The sequence below is a fragment of the Atractosteus spatula genome, chromosome 6 (genome assembly GCF_055471065.1).
Source record: "Atractosteus spatula isolate fAtrSpa1 chromosome 6, fAtrSpa1.hap1, whole genome shotgun sequence".
Classification (NCBI taxonomy): Eukaryota; Metazoa; Chordata; class Actinopteri; order Semionotiformes; family Lepisosteidae; genus Atractosteus; species Atractosteus spatula.
In genome coordinates, this window is record NC_142711.1 from 19,737,336 (window position 1) to 19,751,378 (window position 14,043).

Sequence of the window (14,043 nt, forward strand, 5' to 3'; positions counted from 1 at the left end):
TATCAGTGTCAGGAGAGGTGACAGTAGTAGTATTGTAATCAGTATCAGTGCTTGTGGAGGTGACAGTATTGTAATAAGTATCGGTGTCAGTGGAGGTGACAGTATCAGTACTGAATAAGTAAGTGTTGGTGGAGGTGACAGTATTGTAATAAGTATCGGTGTCAGTGGAGGTGACAGTATCAGTACTGAATAAGTAAGTGTTGGTGGAGGTGACAGTATCAGTATAGTAATCAGTATGAGTGTCAGTGGAGGTGACAGTATCAGTATTGGTGTCAGTATCTCTATTAGTGTCAGTATTGTTGTCAGCATTTATTAGTACTTTTGTTTACTCATTTACTCAATATTTTAGGCAGCAACACAATCAATAATTCAGTAAATTCATTAGTCAGTCAGTCAGTGTGTGAGTAATTGAAAAACAGTTTCCGACGAGTATGATCAATAGCCAGTAATGACCTTCCTTTGAGGGAGTGTGACAGTAACACAGTGTTTCTCCAGTGCCACTGAATTTCTGTTGCTGTCACAATATTTTCTGCTCTCTGTGCCACTGAACAGTGCGTCCAGATTGTGACTCACTGAGGTCTATCAGAGAGAGCAGACCCCCTATTCCACTGATCCCTGAGACGAGATGGTCAGATAATCTCCCCCAGCCTTCGAAGAGAAGCCTCTTAAATTCATCGGTTGTGTTGTTATTTTATTTGTCAGTCAGAAAATTTTAGTATTTCTTGTAAGGCTTGTAATCACCAAATCTGCTTGGCTCACCGATGCCACTCTTGCACATGTGGTTAGATGGCCACGTGACATGCCTGCCTTTTACTGCAGAGGACTGTAAGGAGTTTGTAAAAGAGGAGAGAATGCAACATGGCTCATTCAGCACTGAGCCTGCTGTGGAAGGTGATGTCATCCCCTTGGCAGGAGGCCTGGCCCTTTGACATAGGGGATATCTGTGCTGCAGCATAATCTGAGCAGCATAGCCACACCTGTCATGCCAGCTTCTCTCTGACAAGCCACAAGCATCAGAGCCATGTGCAATTTCTGTACCAATATAGGAAAGCTTGCATCTATTGCAGATGACATACTATAGATAAAGATATAGATATCATGATGGGCTCTTGCACAGACAGCACTACAAAATCACATTGGGTTCATTTCATATGACCAAGGTCATCTAAACTGACTCAAACTCATGCGACAAGCTCCCCGGCCATGTTGTTGAAACCGATACCCTGGCTTCTTTCAAGACATGGCTGGATGAGACTCTCAGATCAATTAACTGCTAATGACCAAACAGACCAGATGGATGGAATTATCTCCTTGCGTTTCTAACCTTTTCTACGTGCTCATGTTCTGAATACGTACTGTACGCTGAATGCAGGCAGTCAGACGCAGTAAGCAGTACAGTATGTCTTACAGTATGTAGTCAGGGTCTTATTGGTTTCTAGTTAAATTGACAGTGTCTGATTGACTAATTTCTAGGTTATATTTATTTGGTTGACCAGTCTTGCGAGGAAGGCTGTGCTTGGTTTGCTAGTTTGGACGCCTGATGTAGCTGATTGGCTGGTCTTGTGAGGGGGGCTGCGCTTGGTTTGCTAGTTTGGACGCCTGATGTAGCTGATTGGCTGGTCTTGTGAGGGGGGCTGCGCTTGGTTTGCTAGTTTGGACGCCTGATGTAGCTGATTGGCTGGTCTTGTGAGGAGGGTGTGCTTGGTTTGCTAGTTTGGACGCCTGATTGGCTGGTCTTGTGAGGGGGGCTGTGCTTGGTTTGCTAGTTTGGATGCCTGATGTAGCTGATTGGCTGGTCTTGTGAGGGGGGCTGTGCTTGGTTTGCTAGTTTGGACGCCTGATGTAGCTGATTGGCTGGTCTTGTGAGGGGGGCTGTGCTTGGTTTGCTAGTTTGGACGCCTGATGTAGCTGATTGGCTGGTCTTGTGAGGGGGGCTGCGCTTGGTTTGCTAGTTTGGACGCCTGATGTAGCTGATTGGCTGGTCTTGTGAGGAGGGTGTGCTTGGTTTGCTAGTTTGGACGCCTGATTGGCTGGTCTTGTGAGGGGGGCTGCGCTTGGTTTGCTAGTTTGGACGCCTGATGTAGCTGATTGGCTGGTCTTGTGAGGGGGGCTGCGCTTGGTTTGCTAGTTTGGACGCCTGATGTAGCTGATTGGCTGGTCTTGTGAGGGGGGCTGCGCTTGGTTTGCTAGTTTGGACGCCTGATGTAGCTGATTGGCTGGTCTTGTGAGGGGGGCTGTGCTTGGTTTGCTAGTTTGGACGCCTGATGTAGATGATTGGCTGGTCTTGTGAGGGGGGCTGTGCTTCGTTTGCTAGTTTGGACGCCTGATGTAGCTGATTGGCTGGTCTTGTGAGGGAGGCTGTGTTAGATTGACTGCTCTGGGATGGAAAGGACCTGAGAAGAGTGTGTCTGCAGGTGTGTGTGTAGTTTTGAGTGCTGTGCGAAAGTCAGGCAGATCGGGGCAGGATTGGTTGGTTAAGGGTTATGGGATCAGAGCGGCGTTTGTGCTGCAAGAAGAGGCCTGCATGTGACACTATTGGCCGTATGAAGGTGGAGTGTGTGTGTTGGCTGTCGGGGAGTGGGGGTGGGGGTGGGGGTGGGGGGGGGTACATGTCTCCGGTCCTGTGCTGCCGGGTAATTGGCTGGTTCCCTGCTGGCAAAGGGGGCGGTCACTCTGGAGGCGGGCGGAGCCCTGGCCGCTGCCGTGCTGGGCGGAGTGGCGGTAGGCCGGGAGAGGGCCGAGCCGGCCGAGGGGGCAGCTCCGGAGGACTCTGGCAGCGAGCGGGAGTTCACGGAGCCGCTGTGCGCGCTGGTCCAGAACTGCACCATGCTGCACAACATCGTGGGGCCCGCCTGCATCTTCCTGAGACAGGGCTTTGCGCAGTCCCAGCTCGTACGTACAAACAAAGCACAGCACGGTGGAACGTGTACCATCGGACCATCGTGGCACGTGCAGTCATCGCGTCATGGCACGTCAAGTTATTGCATCATCGCCTCATAGACTGTGAAGTTATTGCATCATCACATCATATCATGGGAAGTAATTGCATCATCACATGTGATGTTATTGCATCATCACATGATATCATGGGAAGTAATTGCATCATCACATCATTACATGTGATGTTATTGCATCATCACATCATAGCACTGCAGTCATCGCATCATCACCTTGTAGCAGGCAGGCTGACATGATAAGTTAGCCAAGGCCTTGCAAAACTCACCTCCTGCTTTTCATTCTGAAATCTCATGTTGTCAACAAAGTAGCTCCAATGTGACAGATCCTCGGAGTAACTGTCTCTTTAAAAAGTAATGCTGTTGTTTGAAGTGTGTCCTCTGCTTCAGGGACCTGTAAAGGCCTTACTGCAGGAAACTGTAAGACATGCATAAGTACTCATTTATAGGCACTCTCCATTCCCCAGGTCGGGGTCTGTAAGGTGCTGCTCTATGTTGAAATGGATGATTTGAGTTGCACCTGGGGCAGGACCTGAACTCTAGAAGCTGGGGCACAGGTGGCCATCAGCTCTTAGCGTGCTCTCGATGGAAGTTGAAGATGGAGAAACTTGTCTCACATGACGTGCAAGTGTGACTGAATACGATTCTATTTCTGCTCGCTCAGAGTCTCATGTCCTCCCCTACACAGTCTGCACCGGTTGACCTACTCGGCATGTCTTTTGAAGGAGGGGAGCAAACTGGAGCACCTGAGAGACCACAAAGAGAACATGCAAACTCCACGCAGACAGCCCCCCAGTCTGGAGCTGAACCCTGGACCCGAGAGCTGTGAGATGGCCCCAACAGCCCCCCCCCCCCCCCATACTGGAATAACAGATCTTCCAGCATCTGGGGGCACATTCAGGAGAGGGAGCACAGATGCTTTTTCAATGTCCCAAAGCGTCTGCTGACAACACGAACCTTGAGTTCCATTTTCTAAGTTTGGCTTTGCTTCTCGTCCGCAAAATCTGCCTCACGTAAGCGTGAGAGAAACAGAGGAGACTGCGGCTTGGCTAATGACCGGGTCCAGTGTCACACTCTTCTTCCAAATCCGCCAGACGCGACTTCAGAGCGTGAAGGAGCACAGAAGAACAAGGACTCCTGGGTAATACAAGATAGACTAGCACCGATGTGTCCACACCTGCTTTTCACCCATCCACCGATACAGAAAGAATATCTTTCGCTCCTTTCCTAACATCTGTGTCCTTGTGATCAAGGGAATGGAATATGTCAACGCTCCAGGAACAATACCATGGACGTGCTTTACTCTAAAAGCCCCGGCTGCCATAGCCTATCTCCTGCATCCTGACTAACCCTGAGACGTGCGGTCAGGCGACCCAAGCTCTGGCTGGGCCACGCTGGCCGAACCATGTGTTCTCACATACAAGGGCACAGGACACCCCCAGAAACCAGAGGGGGGGCCATTTGACCAATCCAAACCATTTTTGAAGTCGGTAGCCAACTGATCTTGGGCTCTCATCCAGCTGTTTCTTGAAGTCCGGGTATCGGCTTCGACAACGTGCCTGGGCGGCTTGTTCCACACTCCCACCACCCTTTGTGTAAAGAAGCACCCCCCCCCCGTTCTCAGTTCTAAATACTCTTCCCTGTAGTTTCCACTGGCGTCCTCGTGTGGTTCGAGCTTCACTCTTTCGGCAGGTGAACAAGCCCACAGGGTTGCCGTGACAAGCAGCAGGCACTGTGATGTGTCACCTGTCTTCGTCCAGTTTAAACTGATTGGCGGATGTTAATTGCCATTATGGATAGGCTGAGTGTGGAGGGTGGGAATGTATTAAGTGAAATAATTATCTGTGGTGAAGTAGTTCAGGTGGGGAGCTGCGTCTGCAAGCGTAGGCTGCAAAGGAACAAGTAATAGGTTTATTCCATGCTGAAAAGAGAAGGAAAAAAACACAATGTTTCAGCTGTGGAGCCTGTTTCAGGTGTGAGCTGAAGAAGGCTCCACAGCCGAAATTTTGTGTTTTCTGTCTTCTCTTTTCAGCATGGAATAAACCTATTACTTGTTCCTAATTATCTGTGTGTTGCCAATATTGCAGGGTTTTCAATTAAAACAATGGCCAAAAACTTGCATTCCTTTCCTTCATCAAAACAGCAGAGACACATGACATAAACTAGTCCTTCTAACTTTCTCCTTTTAACTTCTGACTCCCTTCTGACGGTTAATTCCACAATTTTCTGCATGCAATATTCTGACAGTCTTCCGTGTTCACAACAGGTCTAATCCATCACTGATTCTTCTAATTGGCTTCAGCAGGTGAGAAAACAAACACCCAACTGTCTTCAGCAGTTAACAGTAGTAATTTTAGAAGAAACACTGCAGACACATCTGCACGTCACAAAGGGGCACACCTACCGGGTGTCTGAGGTATAACGTGACGGAGCAGTCATGGCTATGCAATCTGCTGTCGGCTTTTTTCCCTGGCGCCACTCTGTGCTCAACTCGTGCTGTCTTACAGCTTGTCCCCCCAGGACCAGCCTGCCAACAATGGGAGACACAACCTCCTCTTCCTCGGCTCCAAAACTGAGGGGGCAGAGTCTCAGGGCTTCTAAGCCTCAGTTTAAAACCCGGCCCGTGGAGGCACACTTTTTGTTGTAATGGGCGTTACTGAGTTTCCGAGATTAAGAATAAGTGCGTTTTCGGGACCCCAGCCTGTCCTGTTCCAGCTCCTGGGCCACTTGTTCTGTCCCACCTGAAGAAGTGTCTCTCTGCACCGGCGAGCCCCCCTCACAGACCAGAGTGAAGTCTCTCCTGCTGTTCCCGTGTTGTAAAAAGCCACCCCTGCTGCCGCTGGTGCCAGGCAGACAGATGGACCCCCAGACGTACAAACAGCGTCTTTTCTCTGCCCTCGTTTTGGCACAGATGGCACAGGGTTCCCTTCTTTGGGCTTTCCGGCCGGGATTTAAAAGCGCTTAGTGTGCAGAGTGCTGTCCGGGCCAGGGGAAATCTGTCGTGTTATTTTTCATAATCTCCTCATCTGGAAAGGCAGGGCCTGTTGTGACACTAATCGTGACTCTGTTCCTCCTGCCGTGAGATTAGCGTCCCCACCAGGGCCAGCCTGCTGATGTGCGTGAGAGGATGCGAGCCGGCCTGATGTCCCCACAGTCACCAGGACCTCCTCTGAAACAAACATGGGGAAAGAACAGGTGAAACAGAGAACAAGAGGCACTTCTTTACACAAAGGGTGGCAGGAGTGTGGAACAAGCTGCTCAGCCAGGGTGTTCGAAGCTGATACCCTGACATCTTTCAATAAAAAGTTGGATGAGATCTTCCAGTCAGGACTGTGTAAGCACGTTTTTACTCAAAGGGTGGTGGGAGTGTGGAACAAGCTACCCAGCCATGTTGTTAAAGCCAATACCCTGGCTTCTTTCAACGAACTACTGGATGAGATCTTCCAGTCAGGACAGGAGACACTTCTCTACACAAAGGGTGGTTGGAGTTTGGGACAAGCTGCCCAGCCAGGTTGTTGAAGCCGATGACCTTTCTTGAAACAGCTGGATGAGATCTTCTAGTCAGGACTGTATAAGCATGTTTTTACTCAAAGGGTGGCGGGAGTGTGGAACAAGCTGCCCGGCCATGTTGTCGGAGCCTCAGCTCCATTAACTACTAAGGACCAAACGGCTTGGGTGAGCTAGATGGCCTGGTCTCATTTGTGGCCCATCCTGCACTCTCATGGGTGTCCAGTCTGAGCAGGGCTTCTGTCACGCCTGAGTCTCCACATTCTTCTGCGGAGTCTGGTCCAGTGTGCAGACACTGTTCTGAGAGGTGTCGTGTGTGTCACCATGTGCCCCTCTACACAACACGTGTACACAGAATGTCTACAGTCTGTTCTCCGTGTGTGTGTGTGTGTGTGTGTGTGTGTGTGTGTGTGTGTGTGTGTGTGTGCGTGTGTGTGGCAGTCTGTCCTAATCAAGCCTGAATCTTCCTGAATCCTGCTGTTGCCTGACAGGCCTGAGGAATAATCCCGGATGACCCATGACCTTTCGCTGTGTCACAGTCCGTGACGAGGATGAGGATGAAAACACAAACGTGTGTGTTGCTATGCTCAGCAGGTTGCCTGCGCTCTGCTGGCTCTCTCCCCCCCTAGTGTGTCTGTGGGAAAGCTGTGTTCTCTCACTGTGTTTCTACTGTTTGTGTTCACTGCATGGAGAAACAGGACCCCGGAGCCGGGAAGCGTGCTGGGACACCGAATGGGAGCAAGAGGAACGCAGGTTCAACAGACCGTCCCGGGCTGAAACAGCGCCCCCTGCTGTTGCCCACGGCGCTCCTGCTCCCTGCTCCTATGCTGAACTCTTGCAGGAGAGACAGCAGAGCAATATGAGCCCATCGATGCATTACCCTTCCAGTTACTGTATTTACATGTCATGGCCTGACAGCTGTGTGCAAGTCCAAAGACACACGTCTGGACCTGCAGGGGGAGTGTGTGTTGGACCCAGTGCTGTCTCTGCATGTTTACAAAACACGACAGTGTGAGCGCGTGTGTCTGAGTGGGGGTACAGAGCACAGTACAGCGCAGCAGATCTTGGGGAGACCATGTGCGTGCGTCAGTGCTTGTCAGTAGTGAGGTACGGGGAAGGGCAGTAAGACCTGGAGCAGTGTGCTCACAGCTCGCTCTTTGACATGAGTCAGTCTGCTGGATTCTCTCATTCTCTCCTTGTGTCTCCTGTGTGTCTCTGCAACTCACTGGAACAAAAACTACCACAGGATAGGGACCTGCGACCTGAGGAAATAGAAGGTATGGCAATCATTTTAACAGCGAACATTTAGAGAATTTAACTGCCCCTCTCTCTCAGTGCAGTGTTAATGTCCTGTAGTGTCCAGTCAGTGTGTCTGGACTGTATTAACCCCTCTCTCTCAGTGCAGTGTTAATGTACTGGAGTGTCCAGTCAGTGTGTCTGTACTGTATTAACCCCTCTCTCTCAGTGCAGTGTTAATGTCCTGTAGTGCCCAGTCAGTGTGTCTGGACTGTATTAACCCCTCTCTCTCAGTGCAGTGTTAATGTCCTGTAGTGTCCAGTCAGTGTGTCTGGACTGTATTAACCCCTCTCTCTCAGTGCAGTGTTAATGTACTGTAGTGTCCAGTCAGTGTGTCTGGACTGTATTAACCCCTCTCTCTCAGTGCAGTGTTAATGTCCTGTAGTGTCCAGTCAGTGTGTCTGTACTGTATTAACCCCTCTCTCTCAGTGCAGTGTTAATGTACTGGAGTGTCCAGTCAGTGTGTCTGGACTGTATTAACCCCTCTCTCTCAGTGCAGTGTTAATGTACTGGAGTGTCCAGTCAGTGTGTCTGGACTGTATTAACCCCTCTCTCTCAGTGCAGTGTTAATGTCCTGTAGTGTCCAGTCAGTGTGTCTGTACTGTATTAACCCCTCTCTCTCAGTGCAGTGTTAATGTACTGTAGTGTCCAGTCAGTGTGTCTGGACTGTATTAACCCCTCTCTCTCACCTGTCCTGTGCTCAGAGCTGAAGGAGGCGTTCAAGGAGTTTGACAAGAACAAGGACGGCTACATCAGCTGTAAGGACCTGGGGGAGTGCATGAGGACGATGGGATACATGCCCACAGAGATGGAGCTGATTGAGCTCAGCCAGCAGATCTGTGAGTCACGCACCCTGAAATACAGACTAGAGCAAACACACGATGTCAAAGGCGCCAGGCAAATTCATTTTCCCCAGAACAATAACACCGAGGTCCAGCAAAACATGAACTGAACAGTTTCATTCAGCTCACCAGCTCTGTGTGGAGGAGAGCAGAGTGATGAAGCCAGGACCAGGCCCAGGACACTGGGGTGACACCCCTACTCTCTTTGAGAGAGACTTTTTAATGAGATTTTTAATGACCACAGGGAGTCAGGACCACAGTTTTATGTCTCATCTGAAGGACAGCACCTTCTTACAGTATAGTGTCCCTGTCACTATAATGGGGCATTAGGACCCACACAGACTACAGGGTGAGCGCCCCCTGCTGGCCCCACTAACACCTCTTCCAGCAGCAGCCTTAGCTTTCCCAGGAGTCTCCCCTCCAGGTACTGACAAGGCTCCCTCCTGCTGAGCCCCAGGGAGCTGGGAGCTGGGAGCTGTAAAGTGATATTTGTCAGAAGTACAGTCCCAGATTGTAGAAGAGAGAAAGTGAATCAGGAGCTCCAGGCACAGCTGAAGAAAGACATTAGAATCACCCAGCAGGAAGAATAATACATAACCTTTTAATCACAACCACAATAATAATGGAAGAGGAAAGAGACATGGTTTCCTCTGTGTCCCTGTCCGGGTACAGAAGCAAACAGAGTGCTTGAGTACTCCAGAGGACAGGTGATCAGGTGTTCTAACACCCCAGTAAGGTGTCATGTGTTATACAGTGTGTATGAATTCTGTGGCCAGTGCTGCTCACCCGAGCCAGGAGCGACATTACTGTCTTCACAGAGCTCACATGAGAGCTCCAGGACTGGGCACTGACAGATACGCACAGGGCAGGGGGACTACATCTCTGCAGTCTAGAATAAAGCAGATTTGATCCCTGAATATGAAACCCTTAGGGCAATAGCTGCTGTTATTCCAGGGGACTCTTCCACACTCAGAAGTGAAACAGGGACACAGGGTCACAATCAGTGCACTGTCACCCACACCGATATTCGCTGACAGATGATATGACTTTGTGGTGCTATTGGGGGGAGCTGAATCCTATCAAATTTATTGTCTCCTCCACGTTTAGGACACTAGGCAGTGTCCATGAGGCAGGGTGGAGCAGTGGCTTTGTGGCTAAGGATCTGTGTCTGTGGCTTTAAGGTTGCTGGTTCAAATCCCATGGCTAGCAGAGGAATCCTACTCAGTTGGGCCCCTGAGCGAGGCCCTTAACCCCAGCTGCTCTAGGGGTGTTATATAAATGGCTGACCCTGCGCTCTGACCCCAAGTCTTCTCTCTCCCTGTCTGTGTGTCTCATGGAGAGCAAGCTGGGGTGTGTGAAAAGACAAATTCCTAATGCAAGAAATTGTATATGGCCAATAAAGTGATCTTATCTTATCTTGTATGGCCAAAGATCCAAACGGTCCCAACAGCGGTACTCATCCTTAACTCATGCTAACTAATTCTCCCAGAGCCATGGTCTCAGAAGATCAGTATTTAACAGTGACTGGCCCGTTCTGAGTGAGGTTTGACAGGACCCAGCACAGAACAGGCCTCCGGTCAAGACCGGGGACAAGGGGGAAGAGTCACACAGAGGATGAAAGACAGGAGCCTGTTTGTACAAACTGTGAAGCCAGAAGCCCCCCAGCTAATCCGAGCCCTGGAAGAGCACTGGACTCTCAGCCCTATAGGCAGAGTACTTGTCTTGATTATCTGTGGAAAAACAGACTTGCTCATGGATGGACCTATAGGCTAGAAGACATCTGTCCTAGTGGTGCACGGTTTTGAATAGGGAAATAGACTCCCATTTGGTTAATACCTTCTCTGTAGAGTGTGGTTCAGTCCTGATCATAATCTTTGTGTAAGAGGACACAGGTCCACTCCTCGCCTTGATGCTGCTGATGTCTAAATTCTAGGAGGGAGAATTCTGTCTTTTCCTTGTCTTCAGAAGGCAGGAGACTGTCACTCTCTGAATGATTATAGCCATGAAATGCTGTGTGACTTATAGGCAATAAAGATTTTTTTTTTATTTTAGATTACATTTATTAATAGTTTAAGTTTACCGGCTATTTCCTACTCTGTTTTCAGTGCGGAGATCGAGATATCGTGAGCTCTGTATTCCTTGCCTGTAGGAGTGAAATTCTCTTTAATCTTTATAACGCGCTTGAACAGCAAGCTGATGTCAGGACCTAATACTGACACCAGCTTGCTAATGCTGAACTCTTATCATTTGAAGATCCCACTGTTTGTAACAATAAATACTGTCTATGTACAATATCAACTACTGTGTAATTCTGTAAGGCGCTCTGAGGCTGACTGCTGAGGCATACTACAGCAAACAAGGACAGATGGACTGCTTGATATCGATAGAACCTGGATGAGCTGAAATAGAGTCTGAGCACATTCCCATGCAGTCTAACACTCTGGCATGCTGATACACTGCGACAAAGTCTAACAGAATGACATATAAACCACGGAGAAGTAATACTGCTGATATGTTGCAGTTCAGGCTTTCTGCGGTAACACTCCAGGCAGTCTTACACTATACCTTACCCTCAATAAGAGGTTCAGCACTACAGCTTGCTTCACCAGAATTGACTTCCCTCACACAAGAACAAACCCATGAAAACAATAGCTTGTCGTCAAAGATTGTTTTTATCTGATTCAATTTCCCTGTGCTGTGTCCTCCTCTCCCATAGGTGGCGGCAAAGTGGATTTTGAGGATTTTGTGGAGCTGATGGGTCCAAAGATGCTGGCAGAGACAGCAGACATGATCGGGGTGAAAGAGCTGAGAGATGCCTTCCGAGAGGTCAGTACAGGTGTGCTGTTATAACCCCTCTCTCTCTCAGTGCAGTGTTAATGTCCTGGAGTGTCCAGTCAGTGTGTCTGGACTGTATTAACCCCTCTCTCTCTCAGTGCAGTGTTAATGTACTGGAGTGTCCAGTCAGTGTGTCTGGACTGTAATAACCCCTCTCTCTCTCAGTGCAGTGTTAATGTCCTGTAGTGTCCAGTCAGTGTGTCTGGACTGTATTAACCCCTCTCCCTCAGTGCAGTGTTAATGTAGTGTAGTGTCCAGTCAGTGTGTCTGGACTGTATCAACCCCTCTCTCTCAGTGCAGTGTTAATGTACTGTAGTGTCCAGTCAGTGTGTCTGGACTGTATTATACCCTCTCTCTCAGTGCAGTGTTAATGTCCTGTAGTGTCCAGTCAGTGTGTCTGGACTGTATTAACCCCTGTGTCTCAGTGCAGTGTTAATGTCCTGTAGTGTCCAGTCAGTGTGTCTGGACTGTATTAACCCCTCTCTCTCAGTGCAGTGTTAATGTCCTGTAGTGTCCAGTCAGTGTGTCTGGACTGTATTAACCCCTCTCTCTCAGTGCACTGTTAATGTACTGTAGTGTCCAGTCAGTGTGTCTGGACTGTATTAACCCCTCTCTCTCAGTGCAGTGTTAGTGTACTAGCTGTCTCCTCTCTGTCAGTTTGACTCGAATGGTGATGGTCAGATCAGCACGGCGGAGCTGCGTGAAGCCATGAAGAAGCTCCTCGGGCAGCAGCTGAACCCCCGAGAGATCGACGAGATCCTGAGAGACGTGGACCTGAACGGAGACGGGCTGGTCGACTTCGAGGGTGAGATGGCGGGGATGTGGGAGGTGGGAAGTGTTCATAGTCCTGTCCTGGAGAGGCAGAGTCACCCTGCTCTCTCTCCCCAGAGTTCGTCCGGATGATGTCTCGCTGAGCAGAGCCCGCGGGAGGGATGGGAGCAGGAGGGGGACAGGAGACACACTCGGACAGGAGCGGATCACAAGGAAGAGGAGAAGATGGAGACAGGAGAAGGAGAAGGAGAGAGAGAGAAAGAGGGGCTCCCCCTGTTGATCTCACCAGCTGAATACATTTTTTTCTTCTTGTGTATTGGAATTTTTTTAATTTTGCAGTTTAATAATGGATAAATAATGTCAAGGCCAGACCAACTACCGAAATAAAATAGGGTGAGCAACTGTAACCCCGTTTTACGAGGAGGGGTACACCAATAGCAATACCAGGCACCCTAAAACTGACCACCCTTGTGATAGTACAAGGTAGCAGTCCCTCTCTTCCGACACGAAGGGTACGTGTGATGTACTGTATGTGGTGGTGTTGATGTTTGCTGTAACACATGCCCGTTGTCTACCAGTCCTTTGCCGTGAACAGAAACGTGGCGTTTTTTTAACTGCTCTACTCCCGGCAGATCTGTAACGTTGCTGTGGTCCTGTATCCCGGGAATCCACCTCTGGCGATTAGCTTCCCGCCCCGTTATCGACCCGCTGGCTAAGTAGGATGTGAATTGACTGTGACACTGTGAAACGTGGCCTCGTGCCGATTGCTCTGTTGTGCGTGGTTTCTCTGTTGAACACCCGTGTCTTTCAGTCCGGCCCTTGTGTCACTCTGTTCCTGACTCTGTACAACAATGTCAGCTCCAGCAATAAACTGCCTGTATGATAAGAGTGGGCTGTTGAGTCAGAACACAGCTGTGAACCGAGCGTAGAGTCGCACCCGAGTCTCTCGGTGAGGGCCGCTGGAGCCCTGGGTGCGATGTTGATCTGGAAAACAACCGAGCGAGCTCGGTAGCCACTCGATTGGTTCAAGTAGTTCGTTTGTGTCCCAGATAGAAAATGGAAAAAAACAGCACTACAGAGCCCCACCCGGCTCAGGAAGAGAACCGCACTGGACACCCACACCCGCCGTGCCACACGCTAAAGGGGCAAAGGAACTGAATCTCTTCAGTCCTCCGAGGCGACGGCACTGGAGTTCGACTCGAGCACCCCCTCTGCTGAAGCAGATCGAAGTCCAACTCGGTGCCTGCCGATGGCCTGCAGTCGCCGGAATGAAGGGCAGGAGTGTTCCCAACACTGGCTGGCGTTCACCTGAACCAGTGATCCTCCCAGTGTGCCCCTGGGCTGAGGGAGCGTCACAGGGCCCCTCTCCTCCCTGTGTGGTCACCCCGGCTCGGTTCACAGTAGAAGCTAACCTGAACCACTCCGCAACCAAGAAGGAGACTTAAAAAAGTCCTTTTTTTACACGGCAGCAGGCAAGGAAACCGCAGGAACCAAACAATAACTTTCTCAAATTATCAACGATAGTCAGAACCTTCCTCCTTGAATCCTGCAACGGGACTAACTCACCCGACCTCGTCGTCTGTAACCTCCACCATCACCTTAAAGGCACCCTGCTCCTCGACAGACATTTTACACAATGTCACATTACACAAAAAAACAAACATGATTCCCACACCACCATTAACAACTTATGTATTTTAGATTTTCCTTTAAAAAAATAGTTTTGTACATATATTGCAGGTTTTGGATGACTGTTTACAGTGTTTGTAAATGGCTGTGGAGGCTGACTCCTGCCCACAAGGGGGCACTGTGCAAGCAGGCACAACTGTTTCCCAGGC

The 14,043-nt window shown here is 49.7% G+C and overlaps 1 protein-coding gene across 1 annotated transcript in view; it reads left to right on the forward strand.

Moving 5' to 3' along the window:
* The window catches only part of LOC148832624 (calcium-binding protein 2-like), a 29,598-nt gene extending 16,524 nt beyond the window's left edge, over positions 1-13,074 (forward strand). The window contains exons 3-7 of the mRNA XM_088918987.1: positions 7,708-7,738; positions 8,462-8,596; positions 11,316-11,425; positions 12,092-12,239; positions 12,323-13,074. Of these exons, the coding sequence (XP_088775113.1) occupies positions 7,708-7,738; positions 8,462-8,596; positions 11,316-11,425; positions 12,092-12,239; positions 12,323-12,348 (450 nt within the window). The 3' untranslated portion in view covers positions 12,349-13,074. The remainder of the gene's footprint in view (positions 1-7,707; positions 7,739-8,461; positions 8,597-11,315; positions 11,426-12,091; positions 12,240-12,322) is intronic.
* Positions 13,075-14,043: the final 969 nt, after the last annotated feature.